The sequence below is a fragment of the Sturnira hondurensis genome, unplaced genomic scaffold (assembly GCF_014824575.4).
Source record: "Sturnira hondurensis isolate 20B ecotype Veracruz unplaced genomic scaffold, ASM1482457v3 Scaffold0004136, whole genome shotgun sequence".
NCBI lineage: Eukaryota > Metazoa > Chordata > Mammalia > Chiroptera > Phyllostomidae > Sturnira > Sturnira hondurensis.
The window spans coordinates 37,430,754-37,451,898 of NW_028076767.1; the positions used below are offsets into that span (position 1 = coordinate 37,430,754).

At 41.1% G+C, this 21,145-nt stretch overlaps 1 protein-coding gene across 3 annotated transcripts in view; it reads left to right on the forward strand.

Annotated features, from left to right (window-relative positions):
- CCDC141 (coiled-coil domain containing 141) overlaps positions 1 to 21,145 on the forward strand; it is a 158,891-nt gene that overhangs the window by 88,802 nt on the left and 48,944 nt on the right. For all 3 annotated transcript variants that reach the window (XM_037044359.1, XM_037044360.1, XM_037044361.1), the window contains 2 exons: positions 6,350 to 6,522; positions 20,104 to 20,245. In XM_037044359.1, the coding sequence (XP_036900254.1) occupies positions 6,350 to 6,522; positions 20,104 to 20,245 (315 nt within the window). The remainder of the gene's footprint in view (positions 1 to 6,349; positions 6,523 to 20,103; positions 20,246 to 21,145) is intronic.

The window sequence follows — 21,145 nt, forward strand, 5'->3', positions numbered from 1 at the left end:
TAGATGTGGACGGCGCCTGAATTAGGAATCCACTTGCCATAGCGAGAGCCATCAGAAGCTGTCCTAGGTGATGTTTAAGAAAAATCCTGAACCTTTTGGTCTCCATAAAAACCAGCCAGAGGAAATCTGCACCTCTGCAGACAGTGGAATCCAGTGCTCCAATTAAAAGCTGAGTTGAATTTGTATCCTTGGTAATTACAAAGGTTCCAGCCAAACTCATTCTCTGGCCTTTGGACTAAAGAAATTTTCAAGATTCTGCAGTAGGTTTGGTTTCTGTGTGTGTGTGTGTGTGTGTGTGTGTGTGTGTTTATATTGCTTCTCTTCGAATTAGTCAAGAAGCAAACAATATTACTTATTTAACATCTTTGTGAAACAATATAGTGTAAGAATTATGCTGAATGATTTGTGGTTCCTTCTTAATTTATTAATCTCATAATATTTTTAAAAGAATAAAATGTGCCATGTCCTGATACCATCTCTATTTAAATTTGGTGCAGCCAGCTCTGGATCTTACACTTAACGGGGGAAAAAAGGGAAGATCTTTACCAGCATCTCATAGAACAGGAACCAACAAATCCTAGTCTTTCTCAAACTAGGGCCAGAAGGAGCTTGTTCATCTCCTCTTTATCCACCTAGGACCTGAGTGGCACCCTATAAAATAGTCGAGAAGAGCAAGTCCCTAGGGGGAGAAAATGTTTTACTTGTACTTGTATCCTTTTTTTTCTAAACTAGTCATAAAATCTTTATTTGATCAGCACAGATAAGGTTTGAAGAATGAGGAGGGGTGTGGAGAGGAAAACCAAGGTAAATATTAATTTCAAAGGAGTATATGTGGGGGTCACAGTATCCTCACCACAAATGAGCTGTTCTGGACCATGTGTGCAGCAGAGAGTCTTTCCAGGCTGCATGCAGTACATAGTGTTCTTTATGGATACAGTAAACAAAAAACCATACACTAGATAGAACTCTAGTCCTATTTGGGGGGCAGATTAAGTGAAAGCAGTGATATTTAGATCATTTCTGCAATTGGCACAATCGTCAAATCGTATGTGGAAATAAGAGAAATGAGCTTGGGTATGGTGATCACAGAGAGTATAACCTTCTTAAAATAGGCCTCCTCTTAAAGTTGAGAAGTTTAACTACTTCTGTGTCCATAGGTTATTCCCATTAGGGTTAGGTTAGGGTGAAAGATAAGGAGCAAGCTCTCTTAGAGTATCTAGCCTATTTTACCTGTAGTAGGTATTTTGCAAACATATTTGTTGAGCCAAAGAAGGAACAAAATCACTCACCTCCTTTCACTCACCTTGTTCCACTGACACACAGAACAGGTCACGAGTAAATGCTTTTCTAACACTTTGATCTTTTTGACAAAAAAACCCTGGAAGAAAATTTGGCTACTTTGTTTTTAAGGTATGGGTTATCTTGACCCCTTGATACAGTACCTTCTCCTTGCAGTGAATATATGGTCCTTCAAATTAGTTCCATGCTACTGAAAAATAACACTTGTTGGTAACATTCAGGAATGGTGTGGAGTCACTGCACACATGCATTTAATATACCTGTGGTTTTAGAATCTCACTACTGTGAAGGTGAGGCCAGTGTTCAGCCCAACAACGAGAGAGTAGCAGCTGTTCACAGGCCACAGAGGAAAAACCCACGTGGGCAAGTGGCAGGCACGGGGTGGCCCTGGTCTTCTCTGTGATTTTTCAAAGATGTGAGCCATCGCTCAAGATTTAAAGCCATAGCCAGCAAATATTTTCTAAGTACTTACAACATTCACACCATTGTGCCCTAGTTGCTTTCATTTTTTTCTTCTTTAATTCTCAAAACAGCAACAAACATGATATGTATTAAGGTTATCATGGCTTAATATTGAAACAGAGTGGAGCCACACTTGCAGGCAAGAAAAAGCACTTTGGAATTCTCCATTTTTCCTGTTCACCCTAGGAAGTTGGAAATGTTCTCTCTTTTTTCTTTTTATTATATTTTATTGATTATGCCATTACAGTTGTCCCATTTCCCCCCCTTTATTCCCCTCCACTCTGCACACCCCTCCCTCACCATTCCCCCCCTTTAGTTTATGTCCATGTGTCACAAGTTCTTTAGATTCTATATTTCCCCTACTATTCTTGCCCTCCCCCCTATCTATTTTTTACCTACCATCTATGCTACTTATTTTCTGTATCTTCTCCCCACTTCCCCCCCTCCCACTCCCCTGTTGCTAACCCTCCATATGTTCTTCATTTCTATGGTTCTGCTCCTGATCTAGCTGTCCTCTTAGTTTGCTTTTGTTTTAGGTGTGGTTGTTAATAATTGTGAGTTTGCTGTCCTTTCACTGTTATATTTTTTATCTTCTTTTTCCCAGATAAGTCTCTTTAACATTTCATATAATAAGGGCTTGGTGATGATGAACTCCTTGAATTTGACCTTATCTGAGAAGCACTTTATCTGTCCTTCCATTCTAAATGAAAGTTTTGCTGGATAAAGCAATCTTGGCTGTAGGTCTTTGGATTTCATGACTTGGAATACTTCTTTCCAGCCCCTTCTTGCCTGTAAGGTCTCTCTTGAGAAATCAGCTGACAGTCTGATGGGAACTCCTTTGTAGGTGACTATCCCCTTATCTCTTGCTGCTTCTAGGATTCTCTCCTTCATTTTAATCTTGGCTAATGTAATTATGATGTGCCTTTGTGTGTTCCTTCTTGGATCCAAGTTCTTTGGGACTCTCTGAGAGTCCTGGACTTCCTAGAAGTCTATTTCCTTTGCCAGATTGGGGAAGTTCTCCTTTATTATTTGTTCAAATAAGTTTTCCACTTGTTGCTGTTCCTTTTCCTCTCTGGTACCCCTATAATTTGGATGTTGGAATGTTTAAAGATGTCCTGGAGGTTCCTAAGCCTCTCCTTATTTTTTCTGAATTCTTCTTTCTTCATATTTTTCTGTTTGGTCATTTTTTTCTTCCTTCTGGTCCGCTCCCTTGATCTGAGTCCCAGTTTCCTTTCTATCACTATTGGTTTCCTGTGCATTTCCCTTCATTTCAATTAGTTTAGCCTTCATTTGTTCCTCTAATTTGTGACTAAAATCAACCAGTTCTGTGAGCATCCCGATCACCAGTATTTTGAACTGTGCTTCTGATAGGCTGACTGTCCCTTTGTTGCTTAGAAGTATTAGCTCTGGGGCTTTGAGCTGTTTTTCTTCTTGAGCCATAATGTTTTGGTCTGTTTGCGCCTGTTAACATATGAGGGGTGGAGCCTTAGATGTTCACCAGGCGGGGTGACCCAGTCTCTGGGTTGTGATGCTGTATGTGGGGGCGGGGGTCCATGAGGGGCAATGGCGTTTATTCCACTGTCTCTTGGATTTTGGTCCCCTCTGCTGCTTCCCCCAAGCAAACCAGGTTCCCCTGGTGCCGGCTCCTGGGTGTGTGGGCCTGTGCACCCTCCAGGACCCTGTCGGTCTCTCCAACAAACTCTCTGTCAGCCTGGGAGCTTCTCCTGGCACCTCGACCCCGAAAGTCTTTCCAATTGGTGCTTTTAGGCTTTAATTCCCATCGCTGGGGCCCCAGCCTGTGCAGTCTGTCTCACTGCTCGCTCCTTTGCCTGGTTTATCTGAGTGTGACCTCACTGGGTCTGCCCCTTGCCACTCCACGCCTGGGATCTGTCAACCACCACCTGTGCACCTGGGTCGGTCTGGCCACTCCTTCCTGCATGACCCCACTCTGTCAGCCTCTGACTCCACCCCTCTTACCAGTCTAGATGAATGGTTTGTTGTTGTCAGACTTCTGTACAGTTCAGTTTTCTGTGTTTTGGTTGCATTTTTGTTACTAAAACTTTGTTGTCTTTAAACTTGGTTATGCAAGGAGGCGCAGTGTTTCCACCTATGCCTCCATCTTGGCCGGAAGTTGAGAATGTCCTTAAAGGAAGAAAGAAGTAAGTGCTGTGACACATGCATGGAGATTTCCCCTTTCTGTCTCCCTTTTGGCTAGCTCAGCAGCACCCACTCGTGAATATGAGTATGTATTTCTCTAAGCACCAGTTCACATATATTAAAGTTTAAGTATGATTCAAGGAAGTTCATGATAACTTTTGAACACAACAGATTTTTGCTTTAGGCACTAACTTTAAAACTAACCCTTGATTAAGAAGAGACTCCATTCTATTTAAACTAAGCAATAAAAATTTAAAATATAGAACAAAATTCCAGAAACAGTAGTTATTGCCAAGTGGTGTTTAAATTTGTTGTAGAAAAATCAAGAGAAAAATTCAAATCATCTTTTCTAATAGCAGCATCTTCACTCCATTGCCAGCCATAGGGGGGGAAATGCATCAGATAAAGAATTCTTTGGGCTCAGAGTTTCTGTAATAAAGCCACCTTTTTAATAGAGCCCTATGTAGTGAAGAGAATCACTTGACCTTCCTCTGTATTATTTCTCACCTGTAAGAAGGAAAGGTAGACAATTATTTAGAAGAAATTAGTTTTAAAATCCCACCTTTCCCCCTAACATTAACAGGCTTTGTGGAAATGTCCTTTCTTTCTTAGCCTCCCATAGTAATTCTTTGCCACGTGGTACTATAGCCCCTGGTTCAAGAGCAGAGCCTCAGGGTCAGACAAATTGAGTGCAAATACTGATCTGCCTCTTAATAGAAGGAGCCCTTTGTGCCATTTATTTAACCTTTCAGGACTGAGTCTCCCCCAGACATATAATGGGGATGATTTCCTACTCCCTCCCAGGGCGGTTAAGGACAAAGTTCTTGAAACTCAGCAGACATTCAGAAATCTTTGTTGAGTGATTAAAAGTAATCGTGAAACAAATAGCATAGAAGGAGCACATAGTTCTCTTTAAACTGTAGTTATTATTATTATTCTTGTCAACTACTAAGTACAGGGAAATGATTTTGTTTTCATATTCTAAGTAACAGAAAGAGCAGATTCAGGAGACACGAGGCCATTGGTGAGAGAACAGAATATGGACCTATATAAACTATGACAGTATCTGAGAAATTGCATTGGTAAATTCAGTTTTTTCTCCTGGTTCCAATTCTGCCATTAAAAGCCATTCCCTAAGGTGGAGGCCAGGGCAGGGACATGGGTGCTTTTACACAGCTCCATAGCCAGGTCTTCCACATATGGCTTAACCTGTGCCCCCTGGACATCAACTCCACCTTGCTCCTCAGGTCGCAGGTCTCAGTGGTGCTAGACTGACAACACCACGTGCCCTTGTGGCTCCATCTGGTAGGCCCATGCCACTCACCGGCTTCCGACTCAGCAGTCTGGGAAGGGTGGACAGCAGGGCCCCCGCGGACCGTGGGACTGTCAAGCTTACTGGAAAAGGACTGTTCTCCAGATGGGTGGAGAGCATCCTGTATGGTGGCTTCTTCCAGTGTGACAAAGGGCAACGTGGCAAGAGCTCCCTTGCTCTCCAGCTTTACTTCAACTTATCTAACTCATCTTCTCTCCAGGCACAAGTTCAGAGACAGGAGGGCAGGAGACCTATGCAGACCATTGCATTCCACTCTTTGTTTACCCCTCATATTTCTACAGTCCTCTTTTACTGGCTTTTTATCATACACTCCTCCATCTTACTACCAACTATACCTTGATGGCCAAAAGCATTCATCTACGTTAATTCTACAAACTTACTCCCCCATGTGTGGTTGTTGATCTGCTAGTTAAGGATGAAAATTAAAGAATGAAAAAGTCTTCTTTCAAGACAATGTCTTGGTTTGCAAAAGTTTTTTTTTCTGCATAATCTATTTGTACGTTGGAAGCTAAATATTACCCTGGTCTTAATCTTTGCTCTGTTTCAGACCCAGATTCTAATTTCCTCTGTAGAGAGATAGACTTCTTGGATGGAGTAGGCAGAAGGTCCTCTACTTGGGAAGGGAAGGGCAAAAGCACATTAATCATCTTTTGACTATTTCCTTACAGTGTTTCAGGTTGAAAGTGCAATTTATTGGGAAATTTCCTTTTAAGAATATCACTGAGACATCCAGGTTATGAAAGTCTGCATAATATTTTAAAAATAGCTCATTTGTATGCATTTCAGAATATGCTGGAAACAAACCTGGCCCTCCACATTCTGTACAGGAATGACCGTTGTATAGATATGTTCTCAGTGTAAACTGCTTTGATCATTTTAAGGTGTTGACATTCATGTATTGTGAACTAAACTACGATCAGTTTGTTTAAATGGAGCCTTAAAACTGTACCGCTCTTTTCCAAGACTGAACTTGTTGTCTCTGGTTTTGATTAAACTAATAAATTAAACAGGCTGGCTTAATCTCTAGTATTACATGTACACATTTTTGTAGATTTTAAACTAGAAAAGCAAAAAATGAAAGCGTGTTCTCTTTGGCAGGCATTTGATGTACTTGGAAGAGTTGAAGCTTACCTTAAGCTCCTTAAAGCAGAGGGTTTAAGTCTGCCTGTCTTGGCAGCAAGGCATGAGGAATTACACAGAGAAATTAAAGACTGCGCAACTGAAGCTTTGCAAAAGGGACAAGCCTTAATCAGCCAAGTAGACTCCTGCAGGTGAGTGAAGTCTATTTCTTCCTCAGTGTAACCAGCCTTTTCACAGCTTCCACAACTTGTTAAAAAATAAGTCGCACAGCTCTTTTTCTGCTTCTGATGCTTTGCTACACTGTGACGTGGTTTAAAAGGATTGACTTGTGGTCAATAGTGATTCTGAACACAGCATTGCTGAGCCAGAAGTGAGACTATGTTCTGAGCCTGAGGGCCTGCTGATGCTAAAGCTTTCCTTCGGTGAGTTTCTGAGGAGGGGCGAGGGAAAAGACAAATGAAGAAACGGAGCTTTAGTACTCAGTGCTTTTCATATCCTCTGTTGGGACTCTTCCCTTTTAATTCATGAGTCTGGCATCTATGTTGTTTCTCTTTTCCTTTGTGGAAAAAAATACCAGAATTCCCTTTCATTGATGATTTGGTGGCTCACCAGCAAAAAAACCAAATAAAAGGTGATGTTAATAATAATAATGGCTCACATTTACTGAGAGCCCACCATCTGCCAGGCACTGTGCCAGGAGCTTTAGGAACATTATCTCATTCATCCTCATAGCAACTCTACCAGGCACATACTACTAATGTTCCACTTTTATAAGCAACTGAGAAACAGAAAGGTTAAGCAACTCGCAAAAGGTCACACAGCCAGTTAGTGGCAGGTGCAGAATTTGAATCCAAATTAATGGGCACTAGACACCATGCTGTTCTCCAGTCCTATGGCTGGTTGTTTTTATGAGCACTTTTGGTGAGTGTATCAGTGTGAGTCTAGAGTTGAGTGGAATGAGGAAAGAGAAGGAACTTGAGAAACAAAGGGAATGAAGTGGGACTGTAAGAAAGAACAGGGATTGAGAGACAAGAGAGTGGTGGCAGAGCAGATGGTGTAGGTGTTCACTAGGAAGAAGTGCAGGTGGGGCTTACATTTTGACCGAGTGACGAAACAATGTGTGTCGGTGGGTTAAGTCTAGTTTTTGTATCTCCTATATCCACAATATCCCTATAGCTCAGAAACATTCTATTTGAGAAACAATGAAAGTGATGGAATGCAGCAAAATGACTCAATTTCTGTTTTTGTTCTGCTCTGTTAGATGTGTTTAAAATGTGTTGATTTGGTATAAGTCTTGGTTAAGAGAATTTTCTTTCCCTAAGATAGTGTGAATCTGGAGAGAGATATTGAACCGGGGCTTGTGACGGCCCATACAAAGCCAGGATCAGAAATGCTCCAAGGTCTTCCAGCAGTAGCCAGAAAGTGGAGGCTATGAGAAGGGGAAATGATTCTCCCCTTTGAAAAGCTAACAGTGACGGTGACAGCTGCTACAGTAGTTTTACTACAGGAAAGTCTCCACACCACACGCATCTAGTACAGTGCACGCTTGTGCCGGGGCTCAGGGCGCGTGTTGGCCCAGAGCTGAGTCCTGAGTCAGGTGATGACTGACTTACGTAGTGAGGACTCCAGCTGTAACTGGGGAATGGTCCCAGGTCAGCCTAGCAAGTGGGTCTCCAAGCACAGACAAATGTCATTTCTCCATTAAGGCTACTCTTTTCTTATAGTGCTTTCCCTGGCCTCTGGCAGTGTCTTTTCACACACGGGTAGATTGGGAGGTAACCAAAGCCCCTCCCAGATCCCTGGAGATCTATCTCTAGGAAGATACTCCCTCAACTCAGCGAAACCTCTTGGGCTCTGTTTGGATTCCACCTCCCTGAGCTTTGATCTGGAAATCACCTTCCAGGCAATAAACTGATGCGTGTGCAAGCTCACCTCATTTGTTTCCCTTCTTGCAGGGATCGCTGTCCTGAGCTATCTGTTGTCCAATGTCCAAGAACCATTGTTTCACGTATTTCGTTTATTTTCTAGTCATTTAAGGTGGGAGGGTAAATCCTGGTCCTGCTTCTTGGCCAGAAACCAAAGTTCCCTATTCAGTTGGATGCTTAATTCCCGAAGCTGGCAAGCCGGCCATGATTCATTACTGCTAACTTTTATCCTGTTTGATCAGGAATGCTTTACTTTCCATTCTTAAACATAAAGGAAGTAGTTTTGTTTTATATTACATTCTATCTTCAGGGCGTTAGTGACTGGTTTTGGCCATGTTTATTTACTTCGCTACTCTTAATCTTTTTCCCTTCTTTGTTCTTTCTAGTCTTAATTTATATATTGATATTGCTTTTCCAAGAGGCATCTATAATTCTATTCTTCAGGCTGCAGACTGAACCTTAATAGAAAAAGTAATAGGTAAGGTCCATTTTAAGAAACTTTAATTAATGGTTAGGTAACTGGACTTAAAAAAAATTGCACTACAGTTTCTGTCAGTGCCATAGATATATGAGCTTCTGAAGTAGTCCCAAGGTTTGGTTGGCCTGAGACGTCACAGTATTTTACAAATAAATACAATTTCCATTTTTACAGGAGGAACTAAAGGTAAAGTATAACTGTTACTTGACAAAGGTCGTTTTTGATTCAGAAGGCAGATGTAGACTGGAAATTCATTAAAAACTGAATTGAAATGCGTTAAAATCTCAGTCGCAACCTAGAGCCACACACACCTACTGACCTCAGTCCCCTGCGTTCTGTGTGGGACTCGCTCTTCTTCCCCACCTGAAGGTTTGTCTGCTCAGTGACTGGAGTTGCCATCACAGGAAAGAAGCAGAACCTGAGGAGGAGTTTTCAAGTGGCAGCCAGTGCTGGAGTGGTGTTTAGATTGGTGGCAATGGAAATAAGTGCCCGTTTCAACAGTGCCAAGTCCTGGTTCCTGAGCATCACGATGGCTTCCTGGGCTTCCAAACGGCAGCCACGCTGCTTGGACAGAACATCTGAGGCTTTTAGTTCCAGATATTTTAGAGCTGCTGTGGATAAGAAACCCAGGGCTTAGTGTCAAAGGAAATTTATTTCATGCACTTTGAAGGCCAGAACAATACCATGACTTTTAAACTCAACTCTATGAGCCTCAGTTTCCTCATCTGTAAAATGGAGGTCTATATTTCATGGAGGTTTTTTTTTTTTCTTTTTGCTTTAAATTAGATGAGAGAACAGCACTCTGGCACATACAGAGTATCCAATAAAAAATTGGTTCACTTAAATTTTTCTACTGTCTATATGAAGAGCTTTAAAAGCTAATAAATACTGAGGCATATAATTGTTTCAAATTGTTTCACAATAGAGTCAGCTATACAAAATCGTACTTATTCTCAAAGGTTCTATTTGAGATATAAACATTTTTCTTAAGCCAATAAAAGGCAGCATTAAGTGTTGAGGCAGGTAGGAATTTCAGAGACCCTTAAATCTGATTTTTTTTTTCTGTTAACAAGAGAAATAGGACTTCAGAAGTTTGCATTTATCTGAGATTAAGCTTCCCAGGAAATCTGAGACCTTTGTCATTGTTGTTCTGTGACTGCCTCACTAGGAACTGCCTTACTAGGAACAGGTCCACACTGTTTTCCTATCCCAGAATCAGACACCTTTGAAGTTGGAGCAGCCTCACAAAATGAAAAGGGTTGTTTGAACGTTTCCTTGCATTTTCTATTTCCTCTCTATAATCTAGTGATAATTCTGAGTCCTGTTGGTTCACAGTCCAGTGCTCCATCCATTGAGCTACACCAGCCAAGGCTGAGTCCTTATTAAATAGTTTATTTTCTTTGCAGAGAATGTCTGTCACAATCTAAATACACTTTAATGTGAAAGGCATCCTCATGCATTCATTTGCACTTAGTTAGGTGTCAGTTACCTATAACAGTACGTGACAATGGTCAAAGTTAGATGTACAGTGAAGTGGAAATCTCCTGGCTTCTGGCCTTCTTCACCTCTTTGTAGGCCTCATCTGGCATCACCTTTGAGCACTAAATGTAAAGATAGACCATAGGTGCCTGCTACCAAGCAGAATCCTGCATTTATTAAGCCGCAGGGAGCTGTAGTGATTGGAAGTGCTGATTAAGAGACCTTGTGTGAGAGTTAAGTTTTCCATAATTGGACAAAAATGAGGCATAGCTACCACTTCCAAGCTCAAAGACATGCAAACACCCAGCAAAACCAGGCCACCTTATGAAGCATTCATTTGCCTTTTTCTGTTTACTAAAATTAATTTAAGATATACAGGTAAATTTGCTTCAATGTCAACTCAATTTCTATCCCTGCAGAAAACACTGTACCATTTTTTCTTTTCTTTTTTAAAAATTGACTCTAGAAGTAAGGGAAGGTGGTGAGAGAGAGAGAGAGAGAATCATCAGTGTGACAGAGACACATCTATCGGTTGCTTCTTGCATGTGCCACATCAGGGGACTGAACCCACAACTCAGGCATATGCCCCGACTGGGACTTGAATCCATGACATTTTGGTCTATGGGATGACACCCAACCAACTGAGCCATATTGGCCAAGGCACACTGTATCATTTTAATTCTACCAGTTGAGGTGAATTTAAGAAATGTAAGAAATGTCCAAACCTGTAGAGAATTTTTATAAGAGTTTATTTGAGCCACACTGATGACAGAGTATGCTGTGGAGCAAGATTTCAAATGTCCTGAAGAATAACAGTTTGCAGTTTCTTCTGTGCATTTGGAATTAAGGAAGGGACATAAAGAAGATGACATGAATGTCAGAGAAAGCAAGGCGGGAATTGGATTACATGACAGTTAAGATTATGTGCTCTCTCCAGGGTGGTTATGTCTTAGAACAGGGCTCTGAAAGGGTGGTCCACATATTAGAAGTGGGACCCGATAAGAGGCATCTCAAAGATGCCTCAGAAACAATGAATAGGGCCTGCTTAAGACAAAGATAAACTTTTTACTAAAAAGTTATATGCCTAGGCGTGACTACCCACCATGGCCTGTCCAATTAGGAATATTTGAACACCTGTGAGGTTACTTTCACAAAACCCATTTTTTGTCCACAAAGCATATAAAATACCTTATCCTGATTGAATATTTTGCTTTGGTATAACTTTTAGTGTTGTCTGTTTTGATCTAACACTTTGTTACTTTCTTGACGTTAATTCTTCATACTTTCATATTTTACAAAGAGATAAAAACAGGAGTTCGTTGGGATTTTCATTTATGTTGGCTACCACTACTTCCCTTGGTTGTACTGTGGATGATCATGAACTTAGACACAACTTGGTCTGTTTTTATTTGTTTCTTTCAAAAACATTATTGAGCATCTTTTGTAAATCAGGTACTCCCAAGCATTACATTATGACGGGCAGTGTCTGCCTGCATGCTGCTTATATTCTTGGAGGAAGGAGCAATCACCTGAGAAATAAATCGACAAATAAGTCACTCTCTCACAGCGCTGAGCACTAAGAAAAAACGTAACAGTGAAACGGGATAGAGAGTGACTGTGGGGAGGTGACCACCTTAGACACTGGAGTCAGGGAAGGATTCTTTGGGAGAAGGGCCTGCCGTGCAGCCAGCTGGGAGGCGAGTGGGCCAGGCAGAGCACCAGCAAAGGTGTGACAGAAAGGACAGTGTGGCCAGAGGAGTGGGTGACAAGGCGGGTAGGGCATGAGGCAAGACCAAAGACTTAGGTGGAACTGTTGGAATTGTCATTAGCAAGAATGGCGAACCCTTGTGTACTTTCTAGACATTAACGAACTTAATTCTCAAAACCACTCTGTGATATCAGCACTACTGTTGCTAGAGTCCCCATTTTGCCAATGAGGACACTAGGGCACAGAGAGGTTCAGTCGCTGGCCCTACTATGTGTCGCATGGTGGTAAGAGGAGGGCACTTCGGTGCAGGTCTGACCTGCTATGTTAGGATGCTGGATTTCTGTTTATTCCTTTTATTCAACTTTAATCAATAATAAGAAGCCTGGCCACTTAATGAACACGGGTTCTTTTCTTATTTCAGCGTGCATAAAATGTACTCCATCTGTCTTTTAGTTTTGGGTTAAGTCTCACCTTCCCTGAAAGTTTTTTTTCTTTCAGTTTTTAAAAAATACATTATTGAATGTCCATATAAGCATCTAATATGACATATCTGCACCGGGCTTCAAGGGCAATTATATGTATAAACCTGGTATCAAATCTCCAGAACCTTACAAATAGCCAGTCAGGGAATGATCCATCGGGGGAGTGTACTGTAGGCACGAGGAAGTTGTGGGGACAATGGGGGTTGGGGCCACCTTTTTCAGAGAAGGGAGGCATATTCCCAAGCTCCTGATCAGGATAGGAGAAGTGAAGGAATGAGATTTGAGAGGGCTGTTGTTGACTTTCATAATCCAAGGTCAGTGAAGGGTCTATGCCCTCTGGCCAGGAGGAGCAGCATCAGTCCTTAGAACACACTACAATTTTAATCCCTTTGGGTTGGCCAGCGCTGACTCCTGGCTTCGCTCTTCATTCTGTGATGTTCTGAATCATTCCTTAGTTGTTCCACTTGTGACAATATCATTTCCTTGTCCATGAAATCACTTAGTAGGGCTGACACCATATGGGAAACCTGTTTTAGGTCCCCTACCTGAGTACCTACATGTTAGGTGACTTGATTTCAAATGTCAGGGGACTTGGTATGGCATCAAAGGAAACTCTATCGTAGTAAAAATGTTTTTAAAGATCTTAAGTGGGAAACAAACAAAAACAATCCTCTGACAAATCAAAGAAACAAAAACAGATATTTCCTTTGCCTAATAGAGTCATTTATGGTTGCATTTTATAGGAATTTTGCAGAGCATTTAAGAACTTAAAAATAGCTGCTTTTAAAGAAATTGATGATACATTTAAATGGTAAATGTCAGATGCTGAAATTTAGGAAATGACAAAGTTGAGTTCTTATGACAGTGTTAACTCAACCACTTTCCAAATATTTTCATGTCTGTGTTACGTTGTTCTTTTCAGAGGTTGAGCAAATGTCATATCTGCACCCTGGGCCTGTTAACATTGTAGAGGCTTTTATCATTCTGAAACTCTTAGTATGAAAGGCACTCAAAGTTCACACTTTCCATTACATCTAGGAGCGATTAGATTAGGTTTTTGTAAAACCTCTAGGAGCCCCTCATTCCAGCATGAACTCAACTTGTGCGTGACATGAGGTGAAGCATGAGAATCCCAGAGTAAGAAGGTCTGGAACGGCGGAGTCCACGGAGGAGGCCTGGCTGACAGGTAGAACGGAGGTCTCTGCCTTGGGTGACTTGGGGAGCTGTCTCAGACGAGGGGGCTCAGGGAGAGAGGCACGCAGAGGAGAGAGAGAGGGGTGTGAGGGGACATGGTTATGAATACAGATGTGTTTTCATTTATATATTTGTATAAATAAATACAAATAGAGGCAGAACTGCTCATCACAGTTCTGTTTCTAGTGGTATAAATCTGAAAACCAGCTAAATATTCCCAGAAAATAAGGAAATGCTTTAATATTTTAAGGGCAAGCACATCATGAAATATTCTCAGCCCAAATCAAAATAGTGGCTTTTGAGGAATATTCCAAGACAGAGAGAATCCTCACAATATAATATTAAGTGAGCAGAAGTCAGATTCCAGTCATATATATAGCATCACACTAACTTTGGTAGGCAGAAAAAGGAAAGACTTTTGGGAAGGAAATACAGTAAAATCTATTTTTATATTTTCCAAATTACCTCGAGTCAGACTATTTGCCTATTTGTGCTGTGGCTTTTTCATCTGAAGATGTATGTCATTAAGCATGGGAAATTTTTAGCACTTATCTCTTCAAATACTGATTTTCTGCTGTGGTCTCTCCCCTTCTCCTAGGACCCCTAGGAGCGTGTTGGAGCCCCACCATCCGTCTCTCAGGCCTCTGAACTTTCATATGTCTTATTCTTTTAGCTCTTCCCGTAGAATTCTCAATGACTCCCTCAGACTAATATTCTCTTTTGTTAATTTTCTTTTTCAGTCACTGATTTTTTTTTAGTTTTCATAACTATATATTTACATTGCTAACTCATTTATTTCATATCCCATTTTGTTTTTATTTCTGACCAATTTTGTTTCGGAGTTTCTTGTTCTTTACTCTGGGTGTTGAATTTTCCTTTATCTTTGATGATCTTTTGTATACTCGTGGTAAAGTCATCTTCAGGTTCTTCTCTGTGTTTTCATTCCAGATAGAGTACGTTTATCTCTTGGTTGTTTAGTGTCTTTTCTTAGGATCTATTTCCTCAGGTGTTTTGAAATTTTTTTAGATTGTACGCTTATCTGGGGCGGGAAGTGTTTGTTTTTTGGCTTTATTTTTGTTTCTTTGTTCTTTCATTTTCATCGTCTTTGCAGTGACTTCCACCTGAACTCGCAGGATCTCCAGTCGGGAAACAGTCTCCTGTTGTTTGATCAGGGTCACATGAGGCCCCAGGGAGACGCAGCGGCTCTCAGAGGAGCATTCTGAAGACCACGTGGGGACTGAGCTGTGGACTGACTGCCCCAGTAGCACTTAGCTACAGCACTTTTCAACCTCCCTGACAAGGAGGGAGAATCCCATCCCTGTTACTTATTTTAGGTAGAATCCCAGCTACAGTGCCTGTCACACAGGTCTCTGTGGCCTCATAGGAATGTAACTTGTGGCCGTGGCTGCCTGCATCCGTACCGGAGCCCAGGAGCTCGGTGGCTTCGGCTCCACTTACTATTTTCTATTTCTGCATTGTTATGTGTATATTAAAGGTGTGTGTGTGTGGGGGGGGGTGTTATTCAGTAAGTAGGGGTTCTTGATGTGTATAACTTAAGTCAGAAAAAATTTAAAAACATACATTTCACTTCTACACTACAAATGGCACATTTTTGAAGTAGATCTAAAAACAAGAGAACAGCTCTTGTTTCCTCCAAAATAGAGATTATAAACATGAAGGCACACTGTCTGGGTCCCTGTCAAAAGAAGCAGCAAGCTAAAGATAAGGAAGATAGATACTTTTCCATTTTCAAAGTATAATGTTTCCATGGACCCAAAGGAAAACATGATCAGCTGATTCCTTCCAACGAGACAGAGTAAGCTGTCAAGTGCTTACCATCTGGTTCAGCTCCTAACCCAGATGGGCTGCCAATAGAAATTTATGAAAGGTTCAAAAGCAACTTGCCGTTCTCAGGATAGAATCATTAAGACACATTAACACGGGGTTTGCTCCCCTCACCCAGCCCCAACTTGTGACAGATGCAAAGATAGGACAACTGTTCCCATACAGCAAATAGAACAGTCTATTTTTGAGCCAAAAGCCAATATGTCTCTGCTCTTTGGGAAAAAAAAATCCATCATTTTTCTTCCCCCTTCCCTCTCCTCTACTGGCTCACTGAACAAGAAAGAAAATACTCCCATAATGGAGTTTCTAACAAATGTCTGAGGAAACCTTCATCATCTGTTATTTCTGAATATCTGTGTTGCGCTTGGAAAAGTCAAAGTCAACATCAAGAATAATCTGATGAGCCTCACACTCACACTGTGGTCAGGTTCCCTCTAACCCATTCCTACAGAGAAAGCTCAGAGGTGTATCAGCATTTCCAGTGAAATTAAAGAGCCACAGATCCTTCGACCCAGGCATCTAGCCCCTCTCCCATCCAATCGGACAGCACAGGAAGAGTGCGGCTTCAGAATTCAAACAAAATGATGACACTTGTTTCAACGAGTTTCTGTTATTCGTTCTTAGGTCTTATCCTACCATGTATTTAATATGATTGTGAAATAATAGCACTCATTCCTTAGAGACCTATGGAAATGTACTCATCTATTTTCAGTTCATGTAAGAATTGCTGGCACAGAGTGAGGTAATATTTTTCCTTTGATCAAACCATCTGCTTTGCAGGATCTGAGAAAATTGCCAGTGTGCATGCTATACATGTTTTAAAATGTTTGGGACAATCAAAAGAAAACTGTGGAATCAGTGTATAAAATTCCTAACTAAAAACGATGAGCTCAATCCAACCTGCAGATTGGATTGTTACTAAGAAGGACAGAGAGGGAGTGGCACTGGGGTCAGGAGTGTGACAGACACATTCCAACTGGAAATCAGAGAAGAGATTAATGGCAGAACAGACAGAGCTGATCTCGCTGGGGACTCAGAGAGAGGGAAGTAGGAGCTAAGGTAAGGTAAGGTAGTGGAGCATTTTTCACCCTGAGGAAGGGGTATAAGCCCCCAGGTAAGGGTAGGGCACACAGCGGCAACAATGCACAGGGAGACAAGGCAATTCAGTCTGTTGTCCCTCCAAGGCTTTAAATAGGGAAGGGAAGTTCTGGCCCATCTAACTATAAATGCTAGGCCGTCAGAAAAGAAACCAGGCAGTCTTCTGACAGCCTAAAACTTCTATAGGTGGCCAAAGGGCAAAGTCGTCACTGTTTGGAAACTGTTACTAGTGACATTTTTATACAGTAATTATCCATGCATGTGTTCTTGTTCTTTAAATTTGTCTTCTCTTCCCTTAAATATTTGTCAAAGTATATTTTATTTAACTTGAAAACATTCATTAATCTGCTACTAACAAGGCTATGTACTCAGGGCTGCAGAGATATGTTAATAAAACAAATGTCCTTTCCCTTAAATAATTTACAATGTAATTGATATACATGATAAAGCACAAATCACCACATAATGAGACCAAATCTTCTAGGTCATTGGAAAATGGAAAATGAATGACCCTTCCAAACAAGAAGAGAGATCCTATTTGGTTGGTGGTGATTCATCTAGAGAGCATTATTTTTACAGAAGAAATGTGCTCGATTTTGTTTTGTTTCCCTATTTCCTTTCTCTGTGCTGGTACAATGCCCCTCTAGTGGCCACTTCAAAAACTGCAGGCAGATGTTGCATTACCTAGAGAAGCTAGACAGTTTCCAAAGAGCGTGTCAGTTAGGCTGTTTCCAATCAACACTTCCAAGGACAGTGAGATTTTAAACGGAGGGCGCTCCCACCCCTCTATCATGTGTATAGACTCAGAAAAGGTAATATGAGGTGGTAAAGAGTGAGAACTCTGAGATCAGATGGACAGGTTTCAATCCCAGCTTGGACACATAACTGTGACCTGGGCACGGTACTGAGCTTTTCTGTTCCTCAGTTTGCTCATCTGCAAAATGAGATAACAGTTATACCCAGATCTTAGAGTACTAATGAGGAGATGGCTTAAAACATTAAAAATGGTGACTTGTCCCAGTAAGTACAGTCAAACCTCACTTCTCGACTATCTTTGTTCTCAAACAGTTTGGTTCTCAACCAAGTCGTTCACAGAAAAAAAGTCTTGGTTGTCTAACAAAGCTTTGGGTCCCGATTCTCTACCCAACAACCTTTTCATGCTGATACCTGTATAATCAGTCACGCGTCTCTCAGGCGACTAAGGAGGCTCCGTTTTCAAATCCCTTCTCAAACAGATCTCCAGAACATAGTGAGTCCTGGAACCGAGGTTCCAGTATACCTGATCATCATGTTTAGAAAACGTGTGCCCATTTATTTACTGTCTTTCTACAGTGCTTATTCACTTTTTTGTTTTTATTTAGTTTTCTCATTCCAGACTTCATACACTATAGAAAAAATGGAACCTACAGGATGTAAGACACTTGGGCTTTTAAGTGTTTTTTTAGCATTTAATGTCTCGGAGTTTAAAACCTCGTTAAAATATGATTGACATTAATACACTACTTTTAAAGAACTTGTGGGCTTATAAGAATTATTTCTAAAACTCTCCTGATTTCTTGATAATACTTTTCACTGTCTTTGAGTTATTAATATACAAAACTAAATGTTTCAAGTGTAATGTCTGTGGAACAACATGTATCAGTAATAGGATCCCCCCCAGTGAGACCTCTCTGGGACTTGAGTGGTCTCTGCAGTATATACACTTGAACCCGTGCTCATTCGACTCGATTCTCAAGCCGCCTGGTGACCTCTCACCTCTTCAGCAGCCTCGGTGTCATTTCCATGATGTTACTTCACCTCTCAGTCCTTCGGGATCTTGCCCTCATTTCATTACTAATTAAATTCATCTTACAGTGTCATAAATTAATTATTTGAGGTAAAACTACTGAAATGTGTACCTCATTCTAAGATTGTTTAAAACTCTGGGTAATTAAATTTAAGAGTTATCATGTTACTCTTGATTAGTATTTGAAGAAAGTGACTGAGGGGAAATAAAAGACTTCAACTTCTTGTATAGTAGGGCAGGCTGTGTCTTAGGAACAGGCTGAAAGGTTAGAGAGGATTCGTTCCGTCAGCGATGTTCTTTTGTTGTCCCACAGGCCTAAGTTGGAAATGATTGGGAAACTTGCTGATCTGTCTCCAGACGAGAGCAAATGGGGTCCAGCTCTAAGTTCATTTGTAGTTTTAAAGGCATTTTCGTTTTATGAGCTCTCGTGTCACTTTCCTATTTCTCAAGAGGCCAGCACAGGTTTCTTTTTTATGAACAAGTACATTAGATTCCTAATTGTTTGGTGATAACTTGATTTTCTTCTAATGAATGCAGCCTTGAGCATTCATAATCATCAAGAACAAAGTCCTTAGTGTTACATCAATATTTTACCCTGTTGGATTAGTAAATGTTTTGTTAATTGGCTAATCCGCATTTCTATTCAAAGAGCTTCTTTAGATAAATGACGCTTTAAAATAACACCCTCAGGAAAACTCTTGGCAAACAAACTGTGCTTTTTGCCATGAGGGTCTTAAAATAGCTTAGAGAAATATTAAAAAGCAAACCTTTCAAGAAGATTAGACCCGGTTGTAAAACCCATAACTCATCCTTTCCCTCAGGACTGACTGACTTAAACAAAGGAAGGTAATTTGGTTTTGCTCTTTGTAGTACCAAGATGATAGTTATTTAACTTCTTTTGAAATTTTTTTAATTTAAATTTATTTGTTGTTCAAGTACATTTTTCTGTCTGTTACTCCCATCCCAGCTTACCAGCCCCAGTGCTCCCCACCTCCCTCCCATTTCCACCCCCCTTAGTTTTTGTCCATGTGCCCTTTATACTTGTTCCTGTAAACCCTTCCCCTTTCCCCTGAAATTCCCTCCCCTCTCCCCTCTGGTCCCTGTCAGCCTGGTATTTCAGTGTCTTTGGTTATGTTTTGCTTGCTTGTTTGGTTGGTTGTTTAGATTCCTGTTAAAGGTGAGATCATATAGTATTTGTCTTTCACTTCCTGGCTTATTTCACTCAGCATAGTGCTTTCCAGTTCCATCCATGCTGTTGCAAAGAGTAGGAGCTCCTTCTTTCTTTCTGTTGCATAGAATTCCATTGCTTCCAGCTCTTGGGTTTGTAAATTGTGCTGCTATGAACATTGGGGTGCATAGGTTCTTTTGGATTGGTGTTTCAGGGTTCATAGGATATAATCCTAGCAGTGAAATTGCTGGGTCAAAAGGCAGATCCATTTTCAGTTTTCTTAGAAAATTCCATACTGTTTTCCATAGTGGTTGTACCAGTCTGCAATCCCACAAACAGTGAACTAGGGTCCCCTTTTCTTCACAACCTCTCCAACACTTGTTGTTTGTTTTGTTTTTTGTTTGTTTGTTTGTTTGTTTATAATGGCCATTCTGACCAGTGCAGTAAATGAATGGATCCAATAACTTCTATTATCTTACAACCTGAAGCTCGGTAACTTTTGTCAACTCACACCTTTCACGAAAGAGCAAATCTGCTCTCCGGTGTACCCTGTTGCCAGGGCTTCTCTGTGGAGGTGGAGTGAACTAACAGCTGACTTGTTCCATTCAGCTCTCGAGTGACTGGCCTCCAGGAGATGATGGGATGTATTCACAGACGAGTGGATCATCTGACTGAACAGTGTTCGGCACACAAGGAATTTGCTCTTAAGAAACAACAATTTGCAGCCTCAGTGGAGGGCTACCTAAGAAAGGTAGTTTCATAAAATATCTCCTCCTTAAGCTACTATTTAGATGAATTCCTTATTTGGTGGTAATAGGTGGTGTGGCAATTGTAGCATATGGGGCAGAGGGGAACGGAGGGGGGGGTGTTTCCTTAGGCTTTGCTCATGTTCCACATTTGGTTTTATCATGGAACAGAACAGAGTTGCAATTCACTGCTGCTCAGCAACCATCCCTGCCCCAGGTCACCAAACTGTGTACGTAATCCCACTTGCCACCCAGCCCTGAACACGCATTCACAAAGGCAGTCCTCACTTTGTGCAGACCTATGTTAACTGAACCACATGCATATGTCAATGGTGTCCTTGATTTACGTGATTTTCTGCGTGGCTCCAACATACACAGATTTTATTTAACATGGTATCACACAAGAGGACCTTAGATCAATACCACAATGAGTAGATCAATGAGTTGCCATTATCATATGTTATTTAACCAGGCCAGTGCCATGGACACAGTCATTGTGAATACAAGCACATACATGGAAGTCCTCTCTGCAGAGTGAATAGAATGGCCTAGTGTGGGAGAATTTTATTTTCTATTTCAAAGCCAGGCGACACTATTTGACTAAATTAAAAAAATTACTTATCTATAGGTGGGATGCATAACAAAAACTAGTACTAATACCTTCATGACAATAATGCTGCTGAATCTCGTTGCATAGGTTGGGTCTCAAATTTTCAATGATATTTTCATTTGATAAAATGGATTTATATGCCTGACTTGAAACAAGCAGAATTGGTAGGAGAGGTTATTAGGTAATTTTGTCTCTATTTAAATTGCCTCCTCACCTGTCATTGGTCCAGAAACTCAGGAATCTGAGCCTTGTTCCGATGCCTGGGTCCAGGGAGATGGTGGCAGCTGTGGAACCA